This window comes from Coregonus clupeaformis, unplaced genomic scaffold, assembly GCF_020615455.1.
Source record: "Coregonus clupeaformis isolate EN_2021a unplaced genomic scaffold, ASM2061545v1 scaf1739, whole genome shotgun sequence".
In the NCBI taxonomy this organism is placed as follows: domain Eukaryota; kingdom Metazoa; phylum Chordata; class Actinopteri; order Salmoniformes; family Salmonidae; genus Coregonus; species Coregonus clupeaformis.
In genome coordinates, this window is record NW_025535193.1 from 72,501 (window position 1) to 98,029 (window position 25,529).

The 25,529-nt window shown below is 40.2% G+C and overlaps 1 protein-coding gene across 1 annotated transcript in view; it reads left to right on the top strand.

The window, feature by feature from the left end:
- Window positions 1-12,150, top strand: part of flii (FLII actin remodeling protein) — a gene marked incomplete at its 3' end in the record, with an annotated part of 81,131 nt that extends 68,981 nt beyond the window's left edge. Inside the window, exons 24-26 of the mRNA XM_045218710.1 lie at window positions 6,850-6,989; window positions 9,321-9,540; window positions 12,119-12,150. Coding sequence (XP_045074645.1) covers window positions 6,850-6,989; window positions 9,321-9,540; window positions 12,119-12,150 — 392 coding nt within the window. The remainder of the gene's footprint in view (window positions 1-6,849; window positions 6,990-9,320; window positions 9,541-12,118) is intronic.
- Between the last annotated feature and the right edge of the window lie 13,379 nt (window positions 12,151-25,529).

Genomic DNA, 25,529 nt, shown 5'->3' on the forward strand with positions numbered 1-25,529 from the left:
CCCGCCTAGCCGGCAGAGAAGCAAATCAAGTGCACTTATACTCCTACCTCTGGCCAATCAGATAGCTCAGATCACGGTGTCTGCAGCCTCCAGCAGCCCACGGTGAAGTTGATGCCGTGTCATTTACCAAAACCATGATTAGAGAGAGACTGTCAACGAATACAGCAAAGAGCTGCTGTTCTTATGACACCATGTTTAACATGTTCTTCATCATCAACATGTCAACACTTTATTCAACCCTTTTCTAAGCCGTGAAACCCTGTCTCTCCCGGCCTGTCCACTCGCGCTACAAAGTGTATCCCGTAGGATTGTGTTGTTATTAGCTGCGTTTGCGTTTTCTCTGGTCACAGGAGTAACAACATGAACTGGTGCGTGAGGCAGAAGTAATGCAGTGTAACCATCAGCTGGAGGACTGAGCCCTTTTCGGTCAGTCTCTGTGGAGGGAGAGAAGTAACATCACCCCTGTAGTATATTTACTGTATGTTCACTTGGATTCTCCCTGAACGTCACCACACAGCCACTGCTCTGCCCTGTGACCCTGAACGTCACAACACAGCCACTGCTCTGCTCTGCCCTGTGACCCTGAACGTCACCACACAGCCACTGCTCTGCTCTGTGACCCTGAACGTCACAACACAGCCACTGCTCTGCTCTGTGACCCTGAACGTCACCACACAGCCACTGCTCTGCCCTGTGACCCTGAACGTCACAACACAGCCACTGCTCTGCCCTGTGACCCTGAACGTCACCACACAGCCACTGCTCTGTGACCCTGAACGTCACAACACAGCCACTGCTCTGCCCTGTGACCCTGAACGTCACCACACAGCCACTGCTCTGTGACCCTGAACGTCACAACACAGCCACTGCTCTGCCCTGTGACCCTGAACGTCACAACACGGCCACTGCTCTGCCCTGTGACCCTGAACGTCACAACACAGCCACTGCTCTGCCCTGTGACCCTGAACGTCACAACACGGCCACTGCTCTGTGACCCTGAACGTCACAACACAGCCACTGCTCTGCCCTGCGACCCCTGAACGTCACCACACAGCCACTGCTCTGCTCTGTGACCCTGAACGTCACCACACAGCCACTGCTCTGCCCTGCCCTGTGACCCTGAACGTCACCACACAGCCACTGCTCTGCTCTGCTCTGTGACCCTGAACGTCACCACACAGCCACTGCTCTGCCCTGCGACCCTGAACGTCACCACACAGCCACTGCTCTGCCCTGCCCTGTGACCCTGAACGTCACCACACAGCCACTGCTCTGCTCTGCTCTGTGACCCTGAACGTCACAACACAGCCACTGCTCTGCCCTGTGACCCTGAACGTCACCACACAGCCACTGCTCTGCCCTGCCCTGTGACCCTGAACGTCACCACACAGCCACTGCTCTGCTCTGCTCTGTGACCCTGAACGTCACCACACAGCCACTGCTCTGCCCTGCGACCCTGAACGTCACCACACAGCCACTGCTCTGCCCTGTGACCCTGAACATCACAACACAGCCACTGCTCTGCCCTGTGACCCTGAACGTCACCACACAGCCACTGCTCTGCTCTGTGACCCTGAACGTCACAACACAGCCACTGCTCTGCCCTGTGACCCTGAACGTCACCACACAGCCACTGCTCTGCTCTGCGACCCTGAACGTCACCACACAGCCACTGCTCTGCCCTGTGACCCTGAACGTCACAACACAGCCACTGCTCTGCCCTGTGACCCTGAACGTCACCACACAGCCACTGCTCTGTGACCCTGAACGTCACAACACAGCCACTGCTCTGCCCTGCGACCCTGAACGTCACAACACAGCCACTGCTCTGCCCTGTGACCCTGAACGTCACAACACGGCCACTGCCCTGTGACCCTGAACGTCACCACACAGCCACTGCTCTGCCCTGTGACCCTGAACGTCACAACACAGCCACTGCTCTGCTCTGTGACCCTGAACGTCACCACACAGCCACTGCTCTGCCCTGCGACCCTGAACGTCACCACACAGCCACTGCTCTGCTCTGTGACCCTGAACGTCACAACACAGCCACTGCTCTGCCCTGTGACCCTGAACGTCACCACACAGCCACTGCTCTGCTCTGTGACCCTGAACGTCACCACACAGCCACTGCTCTGCTCTGCGACCCTGAACGTTAGATTTGGTGGTAATTTTGATTCCGACTGCTATCCGTTGTGCTGAATATCAGATTTTGCCGCTATTGCACATGAAAAGGTCTTGAATTACTGCGGCTCCCTCAACACTGTTTATTATTAATATTGTTTCCAGTCATAAAGGTTGCCGACCCCTGACCCCTGACCTAGACTACCAGAATCAGGGTTGAAATCCTCCTCTGTCATTGCTCCTTCATTTCCTGTCCTCTCTCCCGTCTGTTCAGTGATGTTATGATGACTTTCTCGGGTATCGAAGAATCAAGGATGCAAGGATATACTTAAGACACTTTGTAGACAGTTCATGTAAATGTTTAATGATCGGTACCGGGTTCGTTACAACAATGACCAGAGCTTTGCCCCCTTGGTGCTACGAACTAACTTGAACAAAAGAAGACCCTCTACCTTATATACCTTCTGTTACCCTCTTCCTGGCATACATCTGGCAAGTCTCCATGACATCACTCGTGCTATCCTAAACATCACTCGTGCTATCCTAAACATCACTCGTGCTATCCTAAACATCACTCGTGCTATCCTGTCCATCACTCGTGCTATCCTAAACATCACTCGTGTTATCCTGTCCATCACTCGTGCTATCCTAAACATCACTCGTGCTATCCTGAACATCACTCGTGCTATCCTAAACATCACTCGTGCTATCCTAAACATCACTCATGCTATCCTAAACATCACTCGTGCTATCCTAAACATCACTCATGCTATCCTAAACATCACTCATGCTATCCTAAACATCACTCGTGCTATCCTAAACGTCACTCGTGCTATCCTAAACATCACTCGTGCTATCCTAAACATCACTCGTGCTATCCTAAACATCACTCGTGCTATCCTAAACATCACTCGTGCTATCCTAAACATCACTCGTGCTATCCTAAACATCACTGCGTGCTATCCTAAACATCACTCGTGCTATCCTAAACATCACTCGTGCTATCCTAAACATCACTCGTGCTATCCTGTCCATCACTCGTGCTATCCTAAACATCACTCGTGCTATCCTAAACATCACTCGTGCTATCCTAAACATCACTCGTGCTATCCTAAACATCACTCGTGCTATCCTAAACATCACTCGTGCTATCCTAAACATCACTCGTGCTATCCTAAACATCACTCGTGCTATCCTAAACATCACTCGTGCTATCCTAAACATCACTCATGCTATCCTAAACATCACTCGTGCTATCCTAAACATCACTCGTGCTATCCTAAACGTCACTCGTGCTATCCTAAACGTCACTCGTGCTATCCTAAACATCACTCGTGCTATCCTAAACGTCACTCGTGCTATCCTGTCCATCACTCGTGCTATCCTAAAAATCACTCGTGCTATCCTAAACATCACTCGTGCTATCCTGTCCATCACTCGTGCTATCCTAAACATCACTAGTGCTATCCTGTCCATCACTCGTGCTATCCTAAACATCACTCGTGCTATCCTAAACGTCACTCGTGCTATCCTAAACATCACTCGTGCTATCCTAAACATCACTCATGCTATCCTGTCCATCACTCATGCTATCCTAAACATCACTCGTGCTATCCTAAACATCACTCGTGCTATCCTAAACATCACTCGTGCTATCCTAAACATCACTCGTGCTATCCTAAACATCACTCGTGCTATCCTAAACATCACTCGTGCTATCCTGTCCATCACTCGTGCTATCCTAAACATCACTCGTGCTATCCTAAACATCACTCGTGCTATCCTGTCCATCACTCGTGCTATCCTAAACATCACTCGTGCTATCCTAAACATCACTCGTGCTATCCTAAACGTCACTCGTGCTATCCTAAACGTCACTCGTTGCTATCCTAAACATCACTCGTGCTATCCTAAACATCACTCGTGCTATCCTAAACATCACTCGTGCTATCCTAAACATCACTCGTGCTATCCTGTCCATCACTCATGCTATCCTAAACATCACTCGTGCTATCCTAAACATCACTCGTGCTATCCTAAACATCACTGCGTGCTATCCTAAACGTCACTCGTGCTATCCTAAACATCACTCGTGCTATCCTAAACATCACTCGTGCTATCCTAAACGTCACTCGTGCTATCCTAAACGTCACTCGTGCTATCCTAAACATCACTCGTGCTATCCTAAACGTCACTCGTGCTATCCTGTCCATCACTCGTGCTATCCTAAAAATCACTCGTGCTATCCTAAACATCACTCGTGCTATCCTGTCCATCACTCGTGCTATCCTAAACATCACTAGTGCTATCCTGTCCATCACTCGTGCTATCCTAAACATCACTCGTGCTATCCTAAACGTCACTCGTGCTATCCTAAACATCACTTCGTGCTATCCTAAACATCACTCATGCTATCCTGTCCATCACTCATGCTATCCTAAACATCACTGTGCTATCCTAAACATCACTCGTGCTATCCTAAACATCACTCGTGCTATCCTAAACATCACTCGTGCTATCCTAAACATCACTCGTGCTATCCTAAACATCACTCGTGCTATCCTGTCCATCACTCGTGCTATCCTAAACATCACTCGTGCTATCCTAAACATCACTCGTGCTATCCTGTCCATCACTCGTGCTATCCTAAACATCACTCGTGCTATCCTAAACATCACTCGTGCTATCCTAAACGTCACTCGTGCTATCCTAAACGTCACTCGTGCTATCCTAAACATCACTCGTGCTATCCTAAACATCACTCGTGCTATCCTAAACATCACTCGTGCTATCCTAAACATCACTCGTGCTATCCTGTCCATCACTCATGCTATCCTAAACATCACTCGTGCTATCCTAAACATCACTCATGCTATCCTAAACATCACTCGTGCTATCCTAAACATCACTCGTGCTATCCTAAACATCACTTGTGCTATCCTAAACATCACTCATGCTATCCTGTCCATCACTCATGCTATCCTAAACATCACTCGTGCTATCCTAAACGTCACTCGTGCTATCCTAAACATCACTCGTGCTATCCTAAACATCACTCGTGCTATCCTGTCCATCACTCGTGCTATCCTAAACATCACTCATGCTATCCTGTCCATCACTCGTGCTATCCTAAACATCACTCGTGCTATCCTGTCCATCACTCGTGCTATCCTAAACATCACTCGTGCTATCCTAAACATCACTCATGCTATCCTAAACATCACTCATGCTATCCTAAACATCACTCATGCTATCCTAAACATCACTCGTGCTATCCTGTCCATCACTCGTGCTATCCTGTCCATCACTCGTGCTATCCTGTCCATCACTCGTGCTATCCTAAACATCACTCGTGCTATCCTAAACATCACTCATGCTATCCTAAACATCACTCATGCTATCCTGTCCATCACTCATGCTATCCTAAACATCACTCGTGCTATCCTAAACATCACTCGTGCTATCCTAAACATCACTCGTGCTATCCTAAACATCACTCGTGCTATCCTAAACATCACTCGTTCTATCCTAACCATCACTCATGCTATCCTGTCCATCACTCATGCTATCCTAAACATCACTCGTGCTATCCTAAACATCACTCGTGCTATCCTAAACATCACTCGTGCTATCCTAAACATCACTCGTGCTATCCTAAACATCACTCGTGCTATCCTAAACATCACTTTCGTGCTATCCTAAACATCACTCGTGCTATCCTAAACATCACTCGTTCTATCCTAAACATCACTCGTGCTATCCTAAACATCACTCGTGCTATCCTAAACATCACTCGTGCTATCCTAAACATCACTCGTGCTATCCTAAACATCACTCGTGCTATCCTAAACATCACTTGTGCTATCCTAAACATCACTCGTGCTATCCTAAACATCACTCGTGCTATCCTAAACATCACTCATGCTATCCTAAACATCACTCATACTATCCTAAACATCAGTAATCTCCTTTGACATAATGGAATGTAAAAAGGTATATCTTATCCGCCCCTCTCCTCCTCCCTCTCTCTCCTCTCTCCTCCTCCTCCTCCTCTCTCCTCCTCCTCCCTCTCTCTCCTCTCTCCTCCTCCTCTCTCCTCTCTCTCTCCTCCTCCTCTCTCTCTCTCTCCTCCTCCCTCTCTCTCCTCTCTCCTCCTCCTCCTCTCTCTCTCCTCTCTCCTCCTCCTCCTCTCTCTGTCCTCCTCCTCTCTCTGTCCTCCCTCTCTCTCTCTCTCTCCTCCCTCCATCTCTCTCCTCCTCCTCTCACTCTCTCCTCCTCCCTCCATCTCTCTCCTCCTCCCTCCATCTCTCTCCTCCTCCTCTCTCTCTCTCTCCTCTCCTCCTCTCTCTCCTCCTCCCTCTCTCTCCTCTCCTCTCCTCCTCTCTCTCCTCCTCCCTCTCCTCCTCCTCCCTCTCTCTCTCCTCTCCTCCTCTCTCTCCTCCTCCAACCTCTCTCTCCTCCCTCCTCCTCTCTCTCTCTCTCTCTCTCTCTCTCTCTCTCCCTCTCTCTCTCTCTCCTCTCCTCCTCTCTCTCCTCCTCCCTCTCTCTCCTCCTCCTCCCTCTCCTCCTCCTCCCTCTCTCTCTCCTCTCCTCCTCCAACCTCTCTCTCCTCCCTCCTCCTCCTCTCTCTCTCTCTCTCTCTCTCTCTCTCTCTCTCTCTCTCTCTCTCTCTCTCCTCCATCTCTCTCCTCCTCCCTCCCTCCTCATCCCTCTCTCTCTCTCCAGGCAGAGCAGATGATGGAGGAGTGGAATGAGGATTTGGATGGAATGGAAGGATTCGTGTTGGAGGGGAAGAAGTTTGCTCGTCTGCCGGAGGAGGAGTTTGGACACTTCCACACACAGGACTGCTACGTCTTCCTCTGCAGGTACACACACACTCACAGGACTGTAGGTCTTCCTCTGGACTGTAGGTCTGTCTCTGGACTGTAGGTCTTCCTCTGGACTGTAGGTCTTCCTCTGGACTGTAGGTCTGTCTCTGGACTGTAGGTCTTCCTCTGGACTGTAGGTCTTTCTCAGGACTGTAGGTCTTCCTTAGGACTGTAGGTCTGTCTCTGGACTGTAGGTCTTCCTCTGGACTGTAGGTCTTCCTCTGGACTGTAGGTCTTCCTCTGGACTGTAGGTCTGTCTCTGGACTGTAGGTCTGTCTCTGGACTGTAGGTCTTCCTCAGGACTGTAGGTCTGTCTCTGGACTGTAGGTCTGTCTCTGGACTGTAGGTCTGTCTCTGGACTGTAGGTCTGTCTCTGGACTGTAGGTCTTCCTCTGGACTGTAGGTCTTCCTCTGGACTGTAGGTCTTCCTCTGGACTGTAGGTCTTCCTCTGGACTGTAGGTCTGTCTCTGGACTGTAGGTCTTCCTCAGGACTGTAGGTCTGTCTCTGGACTGTAGGTCTTCCTCTGGACTGTAGGTCTTCCTCTGGACTGTAGGTCTTCCTCTAGACTGTAGGTCTGTCTCAGGACTGTAGGTCTGTCTCTGGACTGAAGGTCTTCCTCTGGACTGTAGGTCTGTCTCTGGACTGTAGGTCTTCCTCTGGACTGTAGGTCTGTCTCTGGACTGTAGGTCTTCCTCTGGACTGTAGGTCTTCCTCTGGACTGTAGGTCTGTCTCTGGACTATAGGTCTTCATCAGGACTGTAGGTCTTCCTCTGGACTGTAGGTCTTCCTCTGGACTGTAGGTCTGTCTCAGGACTGTAGGTCTGTCTCTGGACTGTAGGTCTTCCTCTGGACTGTAGGTCTGTCTCTGGACTGTAGGTCTTCCTCTGGACTGTAGGTCTTCCTCTGGACTGTAGGTCTGTCTCTGGACTATAGGTCTTCCTCTGGACTGTAGGTCTTCCTCTGGACTGTAGGTCTGTCTCAGGACTGTAGGTCTGTCTCAGGACTGTAGGTCTGTCTCTGGACTGTAGGTCTTCCTCTGGACTGTAGGTCTGTCTCTGGACTGTAGGTCTGTCTCTGGACTGTAGGTCTTCCTCTGGACTGTAAGTCTTCCTCTGGACTGTAGGTCTTCCTCTGGACTGTAGGTCTTCCTCTGGACTGTAGGTCTGTCTCTGGACTGTAGGTCTGTCTCTGGACTGTAGGTCTGTCTCTGGACTGTAGGTCTTCCTCTGGACTGTAGGTCTTCCTCTGGACTGTAGGTCTTCCTCTGGACTGTAGGTCTGTCTCTGGACTGTAGGTCTTCCTCTGGACTGTAGGTCTTCCTCTGGACTGTAGGTCTTCCTCTGGACTGTAGGTCTGTCTCAGGACTGTAGGTCTGTCTCTGGACTGAAGGTCTTCCTCTGGACTGTAGGTCTGTCTCTGGACTGTAGGTCTTCCTCTGGACTGTAGGTCTTCCTCTAGACTGTAGGTCTGTCTCAGGACTGTAGGTCTGTCTCTGGACTGAAGGTCTTCCTCTGGACTGTAGGTCTGTCTCTGGACTGTAGGTCTTCCTCTGGACTGTAGGTCTTCCTCTGGACTGTAGGTCTTCCTCTGGACTGTAGGTCTTCCTCTGGACTGTAGGTCTTCCTCTGGACTGTAGGTCTGTCTCTGGACTGTAGGTCTGTCTCTGGACTGTAGGTCTGTCTCTGGACTGTAGGTCTTCCTCAGGACGGTAGGTCTTCCTCTGAACGGTAGGTCTTCCTCTGGACTGTAGGTCTTCCTCTGGACTGTAGGTCTTCCTCTGGACTGTAGGTCTGTCTCTGGACTGTAGGTCTGTCTCTGGACTGTAGGTCTGTCTCTGGACTGTAGGTCTGTCTCTGGACTGTAGGTCTTCCTCTGGACTGTAGGTCTGTCTCTGGACTGTAGGTCTGTCTCTGGACTGTAGGTCTGTCTCTGGACTGTAGGTCTTCCTCTGGACTGTAGGTCTGTCTCTGGACTGTAGGTCTTCCTCTGGACTGTAGGTCTGTCTCTGGACTGTAGGTCTGTCTCTGGACTGTAGGTCTTCCTCAGGACTGTAGGTCTTCCTCTGGACTGTAGGTCTGTCTCTGGACTGTAGGTCTTCCTCTGGACTGTAGGTCTGTCTCTGGACTGTAGGTCTTCCTCTGTGTGTTTTTCTGTAAATGATCCCTTTACTACATACTATGGACAATGAAATGTTGATGCCAGTTCCCTCTCTGTCTGTGTGTGTGTGTGTGTCTCTGTGTGTGTGTGTCTCTGTGTGTGTGTGTCTCTGTGTGTCTCTGTGTGTGTGTGTCTCTGTGTGTGTGTGAGTGTGTGTGTGTGTGTGTAGATACTGGGTGCCAGTAGAATGTGAGGATGAGGACAAGGAGAAGAAGGAGAGACACGGTCCCCACGGAGGAGAGGAGGAGGAGGAGGAGGAGAGGGTGGAGGAAGACTTCCAGTGTGTGGTGTATTTCTGGCAGGGCAGGCAGGCCTCCAACATGGGCTGGCTCACCTTCACATTCTCTCTACAGAAGAAGTTTGAGAGTCTCTTCCCTGGGAAACTGGAGGTACACACAGACAAAGAGACACAGAGAGAGACATACACACACATACAAAGACACACACAGACACACACACAGACACAGAGACACACAGAGAGAGACACACACAGAGACACACACACACACAGAGAGAGAGAGAGACACACAGAGACACACACACAGACAGACACACAGAGACACACACACACACAGAGAGAGAGACACACAGACAGAGACACACACACACACAGAGACTCACACACACACACACACACACAGACACACACAGAGAGAGACACACAGACAGAGACACACACACACACACACAGACAGAGACACAGACACACACACACACACACCTCCCGGGAGGGAGGGAGGGGTTTAGGGTGTTTCCACCTGTCTCCTCCCCTTCATAGGAGAGGGGTAAAGGGGGAGGGAGGGAGGGAGGGAGGGAGGGAGGGAGGGAGGGAGGGGGGTTTAGGGTGTTTCCACCTGTCTCCTCCCCTTCATAGGAGGGGGTAAAGGGGGAGGGAGGGAGGGAGGGAGGGAGGGAGGGGTTTAGGGTGTTTCCACCTGTCTCCTCCCCTTCATAGGAGGGGGTAAAGGGGGGGGGGGGGGGGGGAGGGAGGGAGGGGTTTAGGGTGTTTCCACCTGTCTCCTCCCCTTCATAGGAGAGGGGTAAAGGGGGAGGGAGGGAGGGAGGGAGGGAGGGGTTTAGGGTGTTTCCACCTGTCTCCTCCCCTTCATAGGAGAGGGGTAAAGGGGGAGGGAGGGAGGGAGGGAGGGAGGGAGGGGGTTTAGGGTGTTTCCACCTGTCTCCTCCCCTTCATAGGAGAGGGGTAAAGGGGGAGGGAGGGAGGGAGGGAGGGAGGGAGAGAGGGGTTTAGGGTGTTTCCACCTGTCTCCTCCCCTTCATAGGAGAGGGGGTAAAGGGGGAGGGAGGGAGGGAGGGAGGGAGGGAGGGAGGGGTTTAGGGTGTTTCCACCTGTCTCCTCCCCTTCATAGGAGAGGGGTAAAGGGGGGGAGGGAGGGAGGGAGGGAGGGAGGGAGGGGTTTAGGGTGTTTCCACCTGTCTCCTCCCCTTCATGGGAGAGGGGGTAAAGGGGGAGGGAGGGAGGGAGGGAGGGAGGGAGGGAGGGAGGGAGGGGGGGTTTAGGGTGTTTCCACCTGTCTCCTCCCCTTCATAGAAGAGGGTAAAGGGGGAGGGAGGGAGGGGAGGGAGGGAGGGAGGGAGAGAGAGGGTTTAGGGTGTTTCCACCTGTCTCCTCCCTTCATAGGAGAGGGGTAAAGGGGGGAGGGAGGGAGGGAGGGAGGGAGGGAGGGAGGGAGGGAGGGAGGGGGGGTTTAGGGTGTTTCCACCTGTCTCCTCCCCTTCATAGAAGAGGGGTAAAGGGGGGAGGGAGGGAGGGAGGGAGGGAGGGAGGGGGGGTTTAGGGTGTTTCCACCTGTCTCCTCCCCTTCATAGGAGAGGGGTAAAGGGGGGGAGGGAGGGAGGGAGGGAGGGAGAGGGGGTTTAGGGTGTTTCCACCTGTCTCCTCCCCTTCATAGGAGAGGGGTAAAGGGGGGAGGGAGGGAGGGAGGGGTTTAGGGTGTTTTCCACCTGTCTCCTCCCCTTCAGGGAGAGGGGGTAAAGGGGGAGGGAGGGAGGGAGGGGAGGGGGTTTAGGGTGTTTCCACCTGTCTCCTCCCCTTCATAGGAGAGGGGTAAAGGGGGGAGGGAGGGAGGGAGGGAGAGGATTAGGGTGTTTCCACCTGTCTCCTCCCCTTCATCTACACCGACTTAACAAGTGGCATCAATAAGGGATCATAGCTTTCACCTGGTCAGTCCGTCATGGAGAGATGTTTTGGACACTCAGTGTGCATAATGTATATAATGTTTATATCTCTAGGTGGTGGTATGACCCAGCAGCAGGAGAATCTGAAGTTAGGGTTATATATATAATGTGTATATATATATATATAATGTTTATATCTCTAGGTGGTGGTATGACCCAGCAGCAGGAGAATCTGAAGTTAGGGTTATATATATAATGTGTATATATATATATATATATAATGTGTATATATCTAGGTGGTGATATGACCCAGCAGCAGGAGAATCTGAAGTTAGGGTTATATATATAATGTGTATATATATATATATAATGTGTATATCTCTAGGTGGTGATATGACCCAGCAGCAGGAGAATCTGAAGTTAGGGTTATATATATAATGTGTATATATATATATATAATGTGTATATCTCTAGGTGGTGATATGACCCAGCAGCAGGAGAATCTGAAGTTAGGGTTATATATATAATGTGTATATATATATATATAATGTGTATATCTCTAGGTGGTGATATGACCCAGCAGCAGGAGAATCTGAAGTTAGGGTTATATATATAATGTGTATATATATATATATAATGTGTATATCTCTAGGTGGTGATATGACCCAGCAGCAGGAGAATCTGAAGTTAGGGTTATATATATAATGTGTGTATATATATATATAATGTGTATATCTCTAGGTGGTGATATGACCCAGCAGCAGGAGAATCTGAAGTTAGGGTTATATATATAATGTGTATATATATATATATATATGTGTATATCTCTAGGTGGTGCGTATGACCCAGCAGCAGGAGAATCTGAAGTTAGGGTTATATATATAATGTGTATATATATATATATATATATATATATATATATATATAATGTGTATATCTCTAGGTGGTGATATGACCCAGCAGCAGGAGAATCTGAAGTTAGGGTTATATATATAATGTGTATATATATATATAATGTGTATATCTCTAGGTGGTGATATGACCCAGCAGCAGGAGAATCTGAAGTTAGGGTTATATATATAATGTGTGTATATATATATATATAATGTGTATATCTCTAGGTGGTGATATGACCCAGCAGCAGGAGAATCTGAAGTTAGGGTTATATATATAATGTGTATATATATATATAATGTGTATATCTCTAGGTGGTGATATGACCCAGCAGCAGGAGAATCTGAAGTTAGGGTTATATATATAATGTGTATATATATATATAATGTGTATATCTCTAGGTGGTGATATGACCCAGCAGCAGGAGAATCTGAAGTTAGGGTTATATATATAATGTGTATATATATATATATAATGTGTATATCTCTAGGTGGTGATATGACCCAGCAGCAGGAGAATCTGAAGTTAGGGTTATATATATAATGTGTTATATATATATATAATGTGTATATCTCTAGGTGGTGATATGACCCAGCAGCAGGAGAATCTGAAGTTAGGGTTATATATATAATGTATATATATATATATAATGTGTATATCTCTAGGTGGTGATATGACCCAGCAGCAGGAGAATCTGAAGTTAGGTTATATATATAAGTGTATATATATATATATAATGTGTATATCTCTAGGTGGTGCGTATGACCCAGCAGCAGGAGAATCTGAAGTTAGGGTTATATATATAATGTGTATATATATATATATAATGTGTATATCTCTAGGTGGTGATATGACCCAGCAGCAGGAGAATCTGAAGTTAGGGTTATATATATAATGTGTATATATATATATATAATGTGTATATCTCTAGGTGGTGATATGACCCAGCAGCAGGAGAATCTGAAGTTAGGGTTATATATATAATGTGTATATATATATATATAATGTTTATATCTCTAGGTGGTGATATGACCTAGCAGCAGGAGAATCTGAAGTTAGGGTTATATATATAATGTGTATATATATATATATAATGTGTATATCTCTAGGTGGTGCGTATGACCCAGCAGCAGGAGAATCTGAAGTTAGGGTTATATATATAATGTGTATATATATATATATAATGTGTATATCTCTAGGTGGTGATATGACCCAGCAGCAGGAGAATCTGAAGTTAGGGTTATATATATAATGTGTATATATATATATATAATGTGTATATCTCTAGGTGGTGATATGACCCAGCAGCAGGAGAATCTGAAGTTAGGGTTATATATATAATGTGTATATATATATATATAATGTTTATATCTCTAGGTGGTGATATGACCCAGCAGCAGGAGAATCTGAAGTTAGGGTTATATATATAATGTGTATATATATATATATAATGTGTATATCTCTAGGTGGTGATATGACCCAGCAGCAGGAGAATCTGAAGTTAGGGTTATATATATAATGTGTATATATATATATATATAATGTGTATATCTCTAGGTGGTGCGTATGACCCAGCAGCAGGAGAATCTGAAGTTAGGGTTATATATATAATGTGTATATATATATATATAATGTGTATATCTCTAGGTGGTGATATGACCCAGCAGCAGGAGAATCTGAAGTTAGGGTTATATATATAATGTGTATATATATATATATAATGTGTATATCTCTAGGTGGTGATATGACCCAGCAGCAGGAGAATCTGAAGTTAGGGTTATATATATAATGTGTATATATATATATATAATGTTTATATCTCTAGGTGGTGATATGACCCAGCAGCAGGAGAATCTGAAGTTAGGGTTATATATATAATGTGTATATATATATATATAATGTATATCTCTAGGTGGTGCGATATGACCCAGCAGCAGGAGAATCTGAAGTTAGGGGTTATATATATAATGTGTATATATATATATATAATGTGTATATCTCTAGGTGGTGATATGACCCAGCAGCAGGAGAATCTGAAGTTAGGGTTATATATATAATGTGTATATATATATATATAATGTTTATATCTCTAGGTGGTGATATGACCCAGCAGCAGGAGAATCTGAAGTTAGGGTTATATATATAATGTGTATATATATATATATAATGTGTATATCTCTAGGTGGTGATATGACCCAGCAGCAGGAGAATCTGAAGTTAGGGTTATATATATAATGTGTATATATATATATATAATGTGTATATCTCTAGGTGGTGATATGACCCAGCAGCAGGAGAATCTGGAGTTAGGGTTATATATAGTATGTATATATATATAATGTTTATATCTCTAGGTGGTGATATGACCCAGCAGCAGGAGAATCTGAAGTTAGGGTTATATATATAATGTGTATATATATATATATAATGTGTATATCTCTAGGTGGTGCATATGACCCAGCAGCAGGAGAATCTGAAGTTAGGGTTATATATATAATGTGTATATATATATATATAATGTGTATATCTCTAGGTGGTGATATGACCCAGCAGCAGGAGAATCTCGAAGTTAGGGTTATATATATATATATATATATATATAATGTGTATATCTCTAGGTGGTGATATGACCCAGCAGCAGGAGAATCTGAAGTTAGGGTATATATATATATATATATATATATATATATATATATGATGTTATATATATATATATAATGTATATCTCTAGGTGGTGATATGACCCAGCAGCAGGAGAATCTGAAGTTAGGGTTATATATATAATGTGTATATATATATATATATATAATGTGTATATCTCTAGGTGGTGATATGACCCAGCAGCAGGAGAATCTGAAGTTAGGGTTATATATATAATGTGTATATATATATATATAATGTGTATATCTCTAGGTGGTGATATGACCCAGCAGCAGGAGAATCTGAAGTTAGGTTATATATATAATGTGTATATATATATATATAATGTGTATATCTCTAGGTGGTGATATGACCCAGCAGCAGGAGAATCTGAAGTTAGGGTTATATATATAATGTGTATATATATATATATAATGTGTATATCTCTAGGTGGTGCGTATGACCCAGCAGCAGGAGAATCTGAAGTTAGGGTTATATATATAATGTGTATATATATATATATAATGTGTATATCTCTAGGTGGTGATATGACCCAGCAGCAGGAGAATCTGAAGTTAGGGTTATATATATAATGTGTATATATATATATATAATGTGTATATCTCTAGGTGGTGATATGACCAGCAGCAGGAGAATCTGAAGTTAGGGTTATATATATAATGTGTATATATATATATATAATGTGTATATCTCTAGGTGGTGATATGACCCAGCAGCAGGAGAATCTGAAGTTAGGGTTATATATATAATGTGTATATATATATATATATAATGTGTATATCTCTAGGTGGTGCATATGACCCAGCAGCAGGAGAATCTGAAGTTAGGGTTATATATATAATGTGTATATATATATATATATAAATGTGTATATCTCTAGGTGGTGATATGACCCAGCAGCAGGAGAATCTGAAGTTAGGGTTATATATATAATGTGTATATATATATATATAATGTGTATATCTCTAGGTGGTGATATGACCCAGCAGCAGGAGAATCTGAAGTTAGGGTTATATATATAATGTATATATATATATATATATATAATGTTTCTTATCTCTAGGTGGTGCGTATGACCCAGCAGCAGGAGAATCTGAAGTTAGGGTTATATATATAAAAATATATATATATATAATGTATATCTCTAGGTGGTGATATGAATCTGAAGTTAGGGTTATATATATAATATATATATATATATATAATATGTATATCTCTAGGTGGGCATATCAGCAGCAGGAGAATATGAAGTTGGTTATATATATTGTATATATATATATATATAATGTGTATATCTCTAGGTGGTGATATGACCCAGCAGCAGGAGAATCTGAAGTTAGGGTTATATATATAATGTGTATATATATATATATATAATGTGTATATCTCTAGGTGGTGATATGACCCAGCAGCAGGAGAATCTGAAGTTAGGGTTATATATATAATGTGTATATATATATATATAATGTGTATATCTCTAGGTGGTGATATGACCCAGCAGCAGGAGAATCTGAAGTTAGGGTTATATATATAATGTGTATATATATATATAATGTGTATATCTCTAGGTGGTGATATGACCCAGCAGCAGGAGAATCTGAAGTTAGGGTTATATATATAATGTGTTATATATATATATATAATGTGTATATCTCTAGGTGGTGCGTATGACCCAGCAGCAGGAGAATCTGAAGTTAGGGTTATATATATATATATATATATATAATGTGTATATATATATATATAATGTGTATATCTCTAGGTGGTGATATGACCCAGCAGCAGGAGAATCTGAAGTTAGGGTTATATATATAATGTGTATATATATATATAATGTGTATATCTCTAGGTGGTGATATGACCCAGCAGCAGGAGAATCTGAGTTAGGGTTATATATATAATGTGTATATATATATATATATAATGTTTATATCTCTAGGTGGGGATATGACCCAGCAGCAGGAGAATCTGAAGTTAGGGTTATATATATAATGTGTATATATATATATATATAATGATGTATATCTCTAGGTGGTGATATGACCCAGCAGCAGGAGAATCTGAAGTTAGGGTTATATATATAATGTGTATATATATATATATATATAATGTTTATATCTCTAGGTGGTGATATGACCCAGCAGCAGGAGAATCTGAAGTTAGGGTTATATATATAATGTGTATATATATATATATAATGTTTATATCTCTAGGTGGTGATATGACCCAGCAGCAGGAGAATCTGAAGTTAGGGTTATATATATAATGTGTATATATATATATAATGTTTATATCTCTAGGTGGTGATATGACCCAGCAGCAGGAGAATCTGAAGTTAGGGTTATATATATAATGTGTATATATATATATATAATGTTTATATCTCTAGGTGGTGATATGACCCAGCAGCAGGAGAATCTGAAGTTAGGGTTATATATATATATATATATATAATGTGTATATCTCTAGGTGGTGATATGACCCAGCAGCAGGAGAATCTGAAGTTAGGGTTATATATATAATGTGTATATATATATATATAATGTGTATATCTCTAGGTGGTGCGTATGACCCAGCAGCAGGAGAATCTGAAGTTAGGGTTATATATATATATATATATATATATATATATAATGTTTTATATATATATATATAATGTGTATATCTCTAGGTGGTGATATGACCCAGCAGCAGGAGAATCTGAAGTTAGGGTTATATATATAATGTGTATATATATATATATAATGTGTATATCTCTAGGTGGTGATATGACCCAGCAGCAGGAGAATCTGAAGTTAGGGTTATATATATAATGTGTATATATATATATATAATGTGTATATCTCTAGGTGGTGATATGACCCAGCAGCAGGAGAATCTGAAGTTAGGGTTATATATATAATGTGTATATATATATATAATGTGTATATCTCTAGGTGGTGATATGACCCAGCAGCAGGAGAATCTGAAGTTAGGGTTATATATATAATGTGTATATATATATATATATAATGTGTATATCTCTCTAGGTGGTGCGTATGACCCAGCAGCAGGAGAATCTGAGTTAGGGTAATATATATATATATATATATATAATGTATATATATATAATGTGTATATCTCTAGGTGGTGATATGACCCAGCAGCAGGAGAATCTGAAGTTAGGGTTATATATATAATGTGTATATATATATATATAATGTGTATATCTCTAGGTGGTGATATGACCCAGCAGCAGGAGAATCTGAAGTTAGGGTTATATATATAATGTGTATAATATATATATATATAATGTGTATATCTCTAGGTGGTGATATGACCCAGCAGCAGGAGAATCTGAAGTTAGGGTTATATATATAATGTGTATATATATATATATAATGTTTATATCTCTAGGTGGTGATATGACCCAGCAGCAGGAGAATCTGAAGTTAGGGTTATATATATAATGTGTATATATATATATATATAATGTTTATATCTCTAGGTGGTGATATGACCCAGCAGCAGGAGAATCTGAAGTTAGGGTTATATATATAATGTGTATATATATATATATAATGTGTATATCTCTAGGTGGTGATATGACCCAGCAGCAGGAGAATCTGAAGTTAGGTTATATATATAATGTGTTATATATATATATATAATGTTTATATCTCTAGGTGGTGATATGACCCAGCAGCAGGAGAATCTGAAGTTAGGGTTATATATATAATGTGTATATATATATATATAATGTTTATATCTCTAGGTGGTGATATGACCCAGCAGCAGGAGAATCTGAAGTTAGGGTTATATATATGTATATATATATATATAATGTGTATATCTCTAGGTGGTGATATGACCCAGCAGCAGGAGAATCTGAAGTTAGGGTTATATATATAATGTGTATATATATATATATAATGTGTATATCTCTAGGTGGTGGTATGACCCAGCAGCAGGAGAATCTGAAGTTAGGGTTATATATATATATATAAATATGTGTATATATATATATATAATGTGTATATCTCTAGGTGGTGATATGACCCAGCAGCAGGAGAATCTGAAGTTAGGGTTATATATATAATGTGTATATATATATATATAATGTGTATATCTCTAGGTGGTGATATGACCCAGCAGCAGGAGAATCTGAAGTTAGGGTTATATATATAATGTGTATATATATATATATAATGTGTATATCTCTAGGTGGTGATATGACCCAGCAGCAGGAGAATCTGAAGTTAGGGTTATATATATAATGTGTATATATATATATATAATGTGTATATCTCTAGGTGGTGAATGACCCAGCAGCAGGAGAATCTGAAGTTAGGGTTATATATATAATGTGTATATATATATATATATAATGTTTATATCTCTAGGTGGTGATATGACCAGCAGCAGGAGAATCTGAAGTTAGGGTTATATATATAATGTGTATATATATATATAATGTGTATATCTCTAGGTGGTGATATGACCCAGCAGCAGGAGAATCTGAAGTTAGGGTTATATATATAATGTGTATATATATATATATAATGTGTATATCTCTAGGTGGTGATATGACCCAGCAGCAGGAGAATCTGAAGTTAGGGTTATATATATAATGTGTATATATATATATATAATGTGTATATCTCTAGGTGGTGATATGACCCAGCAGCAGGAGAATCTGAAGTTAGGGTTATATATATAATGTGTATATATATATATATAATGTGTATATCTCTAGGTGGTGATATGACCCAGCAGCAGGAGAATCTGAAGTTAGGGTTATATATATAATGTGTATATATATATATATATAATGTGTATATCTCTAGGTGGTGATATGACCCAGCAGCAGGAGAATCTGAAGTTAGGGTTATATATATAATGTGTGTATATATATATATAATGTGTATATCTCTAGGTGGTGATATGACCCAGCAGCAGGAGAATCTGAAGTTAGGGTTATATATATAATGTGTATATATATATATATAATGTGTATATCTCTAGGTGGTGCGTATGACCCAGCAGCAGAAGAATCTGAAGTGGGTTATATATATAATGTGTATATATATATATATAGGTATGTGTATATCTCTAGGTGGTGATATGACCCAGCAGCAGGAGAATCTGAAGTTAGGGTTATATATATAATGTGTATATATATATATATATAATGTGTATATCTCTAGGTGGTGATATGACCCAGCAGCAGGAGAATCTGAAGTTAGGGTTATATATATAATGTGTATATATATATATAATGTATATCTCTAGGTGGTGATATGACCCAGCAGCAGGAGAATCTGAAGTTAGGGTTATATATATAATGTGTATATATATATATATAATGTGTATATCTCTAGGTGGTGCGTATGACCCAGCAGCAGGAGAATCTGAAGTTAGGGTTATATATATAATGTGTATATATATATATAATGTGTATATCTCTAGGTGGTGATATGACCCAGCAGCAGGAGAATCTGAAGTTAGGGTTATATATATAATGTGTATATATATATATATATATATAATGTGTATATCTCTAGGTGGTGATATGACCCAGCAGCAGGAGAATCTGAAGTTAGGGTTATATATATAATGTGTATATATATATATAATGTGTATATCTCTAGGTGGTGATATGACCCAGCAGCAGGAGAATCTGAAGTTAGGGTTATATATATAATGTGTATATATATATATATAATGTGTATATCTCTAGGTGGTGGTATGACCCAGCAGCAGGAGAATCTGAAGTTAGGGTTATATATATAATGTGTATATATATATATATAATGTTTATATCTCTAGGTGGTGATATGACCCAGCAGCAGGAGAATCTGAAGTTAGGGTTATATATATAATGTGTTATATATATATATATAATGTGTATATCTCTAGGTGGTGATATGACCCAGCAGCAGGAGAATCTGAAGTTAGGGTTATATATATAATGTGTATATATATATATATATGTGTATATCTCTAGGTGGTGAATGACCCAGCAGCAGGAGAATCTGAAGTTAGGGTTATATATATAATGTGTGTATATATATATATATAATGTGTATATCTCTAGGTGGTGGGTATGACCCAGCAGCAGGAGAATCTGAAGTTAGGGTTATATATATAATGTGTTATATATATATATATAATGTGTATATCTCTAGGTGGTGATATGACCCAGCAGCAGGAGAATCTGAAGTTAGGGTTATATATATAATGTGTATATATATATATATATAATGTGTATATCTCTCTAGGTGGTGATATGACCCAGCAGCAGGAGAATCTGAAGTTAGGGTTATATATTAATGTGTATATATATATATATAATGTGTCTATCTCTAGGTGGTGATATGACCCAGCAGCAGGAGAATCTGAAGTTAGGGTTATATATATAATGTGTATATATATATATATAATGTATATCTCTAGTGGTGATATGACCCAGCAGCAGGAGAATCTGAAGTTAGGGTTTATATATATATAATGTGTATATATATATATATATATAATGTGTATATCTCTAGGTGGTGCGTATGACCCAGCAGCAGGAGAATCTGAAGTTAGGTTATATATATAATGTGTATATATATATATTATATCTCTAGTGGTGATATGACCCAGCAGCAGGAGAATCTGAAGTTAGGGTTATATAGTATATATATATATCAATGGGGTATATCTCTAGGTGGTGATATGACCCAGCGGAATCTGAGTTGGGTTATATATATAAATATATATATGTTTATATATATATATATAATGTGTATATCTCTAGGTGGTGATATGACCCAGCAGCAGGAGAATCTGAAGTTAGGGTTATATATATATATATTTTTTGTATATATATATATATTGTATATCTCTAGTGGTGATATGACCCAGCAGCAGGAGAATCTGAAGTTAGGGTTATATATATAATGTGTATATATATATATATAATGTGTATATCTCTAGGTGGTGATATGCCCAGCAGGAGAATCTGAAGTTAGGTTATATATATAATGTGTATATATATATATAATGTGTATATCTCTAGGTGGTGATAGTGACCCTGCAGGGATCTGAAGTTAGGGTTATATATATAATGTGCTATATATATATATATAATGTGTATATCTCTAGGTGGTGCGTATGACCCAGCAGCAGGAGAATCTGAAGTAGGGTTATATATATAAGTGTATATAGTATATATATATATAATGTGTATATCTCTAGGTGGTGATATGACCCAGCAGCAGGAGAATCTGAAGTTAGGGTTATATATATAATGTGTATATATATATATATAATGTGTATATCTCTAGGTGGTGATATGACCCAGCAGCAGGAGAATCTGAGTTGGGTTATATATATGTGTATATATATATATATATAATGTTTATATCTCTAGGTGGGGATATTGACCCAGCAGCAGGAGAATCTGAAGTTAGGGTTTATATATAATGTGTATATATATATATATAATGGTATATCTCTAGGTGGTGATATGACCCAGCACAGGAGAATCTGAAGTTAGGGGTTATATATATAATGTGTATATATATATATATATATAATGTTTATATCTCTAGGTGGTGATATGACCCAGCAGCAGGAGAATCTGAAGTTAGGGTTATATATATAATGTGTATATATATATATATATGTTTATATCTCTAGGTGGTGATATGACCCAGCAGCAGGAGAATCTGAAGTTAGGGTTATATATATAATGTGTATATATATATATATAATGTTTATATCTCTAGGTGGTGATATGACCCAGCAGCAGGAGAATCTGAAGTTAGGGTTATATATATAATGTGATATATATATATATAATGTTTATATCTCTAGGTGGTGATATGACCCAGCAGCAGGAGAATCTGAAGTTGGTTATATATATATATATATATATAATTGTATCCTGTGTTCCAGCGGAGAATCTGAAGTTAGGGTTTATATTATGTGTATATATATATATATAATGTGTATATCTCTAGGTGGTGAGTATGACCCAGCAGGGAGAATCTGAAGTTAGGGTTATATATATATATATATATATAATGTGTATATATATATATATATAATGTGTATATCTCTAGGTGGTGATCTGACCCAGCAGCAGGAGAATCTGAAGTTAGGTTATATATATAGTGTGTATATATATATATAATGTGTATATCTCTGGGTGGTGATATGACCCAGCGGCAGGAGAATCTGAAGTTAGGGTTTATATATATGTTTATATATATATATAATGTGTATATCTCTAGGTGGTGATATGACCCAGCAGCAGGAGAATCTGAAGTTAGGGTTATATATATAATGTGTTTATATATATATATATAATGTGTATATCTCTAGGTGGTGCGTATTGACCCAGCAGCACAGGAAATCTGTTGGTTATATATATATATATATATATATATAATTTATATTATATATATGTGTATATCTCTAGGTGGTGATATGACCCAGCAGCAGGAGAATCTGAAGTTAGGGTTATATATATAATGTGTATATATATATATACTGTGTATATCTCTAGGTGGTGATATGACCCAGCAGCAGGAGAATCTGAAGTTAGGGTTATATATATAATGTGTATATATATATATATATGTGTTTATATCTCTAGGTGGTGATATGACCCAGCAGCAGGAGAATCTGAAGTTAGGGTTATATATATCAATGTGTATATATATATATATATAATGTGTATATCTCTAGGTGGTGGTATGACCCAGCAGCAGGAGAATCTGAAGTTAGGGTTATATATATAATGTGTTATATATATATATATATATAATGTTATATCTCTAGGTGGTGATATGACCCACGCAGGAGAATCTGAAGTAGGTATATATATAATGTGTATATATATATATATAATGTTTATATCTCTAGGTGGTGATACTGACCCATGCAGCAGGAGAATCTGAAGTTAGGGTTATATATATAATGTATATATATATATATAAATTTTTATATCTCCCAGGTGGTGATATGACCCAGCAGCAGGAGAATCTGAAGTTGGGGTTATATATATAATGTGTATATATATATAATAATGTTTATATCTCTAGGTGTTGATATGACCCAGCAGCAGGAGAATCCAAATTTGGGGTATATATATATATATACGTATATAAGTGTGTATATCTCTAGGTGGTGATATGACCCAGCAGCAGGAGAATCTGAAGTTGGGGTTATATATATAATGTGTATATATATATATATAATGTGTATATCTCTAGGTGGTGCGTATGACCCAGCAGCAGAAAATCTGAAGTTGTTATATATATATATATATATATATATATATATATATATATATATATATGTAATTATATCTCTGGTGGTGTATTGGGAATCTGAAGTTAGGGGTTATATATATATATATATATATATGGTATATATATATATATAATGTGTATATCTCTAGGTGGTGATATGACCCAGCAGCAGGAGAATCTGAAGTTAGGGTTATATATATAGTATATATATATATAATGTGTATATCTCTAGGTGGTGATATGACCCAGCCAGGAGAATCTGAAGTTGGGTTATATATATATTGTATATATATATACAATGTGTATATCTCTAGGTGGTGATATGACCCAGCAGCAGAAATCTGGGTTAGGGTTATATATATAATGTGTATATATATATATATATAATGTGTATATCTCTAGGTGGTGGTAGTTGACCCAGCAGCAGGAGAATCTGAGTTGGGTTATATATATTATATATATATTATATATATATATATGTATATCCTGGTGGTGATATGGGGAGGAATCGAAGTTATATATATATAATGTGTATATATATATATATATATGTGTATATCTCTAGGTGGTGATATGACCCAGCAGCAGGAGAATCTGAAGTTGGGTTAAAATATATATATATATAATGTGTATATATATATATATAATGTGTATAATCTCTAGGTGGTGATATGACCCGGCGGCAGGAGAATCTGAAGTTGGGTTATATATATAATGTGTATATATATATATAATGTGTATATCTCTAGGTGGATATGACCCAGCAGAGAGAACTAAAGTTAGGGTTATATATATATGTATATATATATATATATGTGTATATCTCTAGTGGTCCCACAGAATCTGAAGTTAGGGTTATATATATTGTATATATATATATAATGTGTATATCTCTAGGTGGTGATATGACCCAGCAGCAGGAGAATCTGAAGTTGGGTTATATATATATAGTGTATATATATATATATAATGTGTATATCTCTAGGTGGTGATATGACCCAGCAGCAGGAGAATCTGAAGTTAGGGTTATATATATAATGTGTATATATATATATATAATGTGTATATCTCTAGGTGGTGATATGACCCAGCAGCAGGAGAATCTGAAGTTAGGGTTATATATATAGTGTATATATATATATATATATAATGTGTATATCTCTAGTGGTGATATGACCCAGCGGCAGGAAAATCTGAAGTTAGGGTTATATATATAATGTATATATATATATAATGTGTATATCTCTGGGTGGTGATATGGCCCAGCAGCAGGAGAATCTGAAGTTAGGGTTATATATATAATGTGTATATATATATATATAATGTGTATATCTCTAGGTGGTGATATGACCCAGCAGCAGGAGAAGGTGAAGTTAGGGTTTATATATAATGTGTATATATAT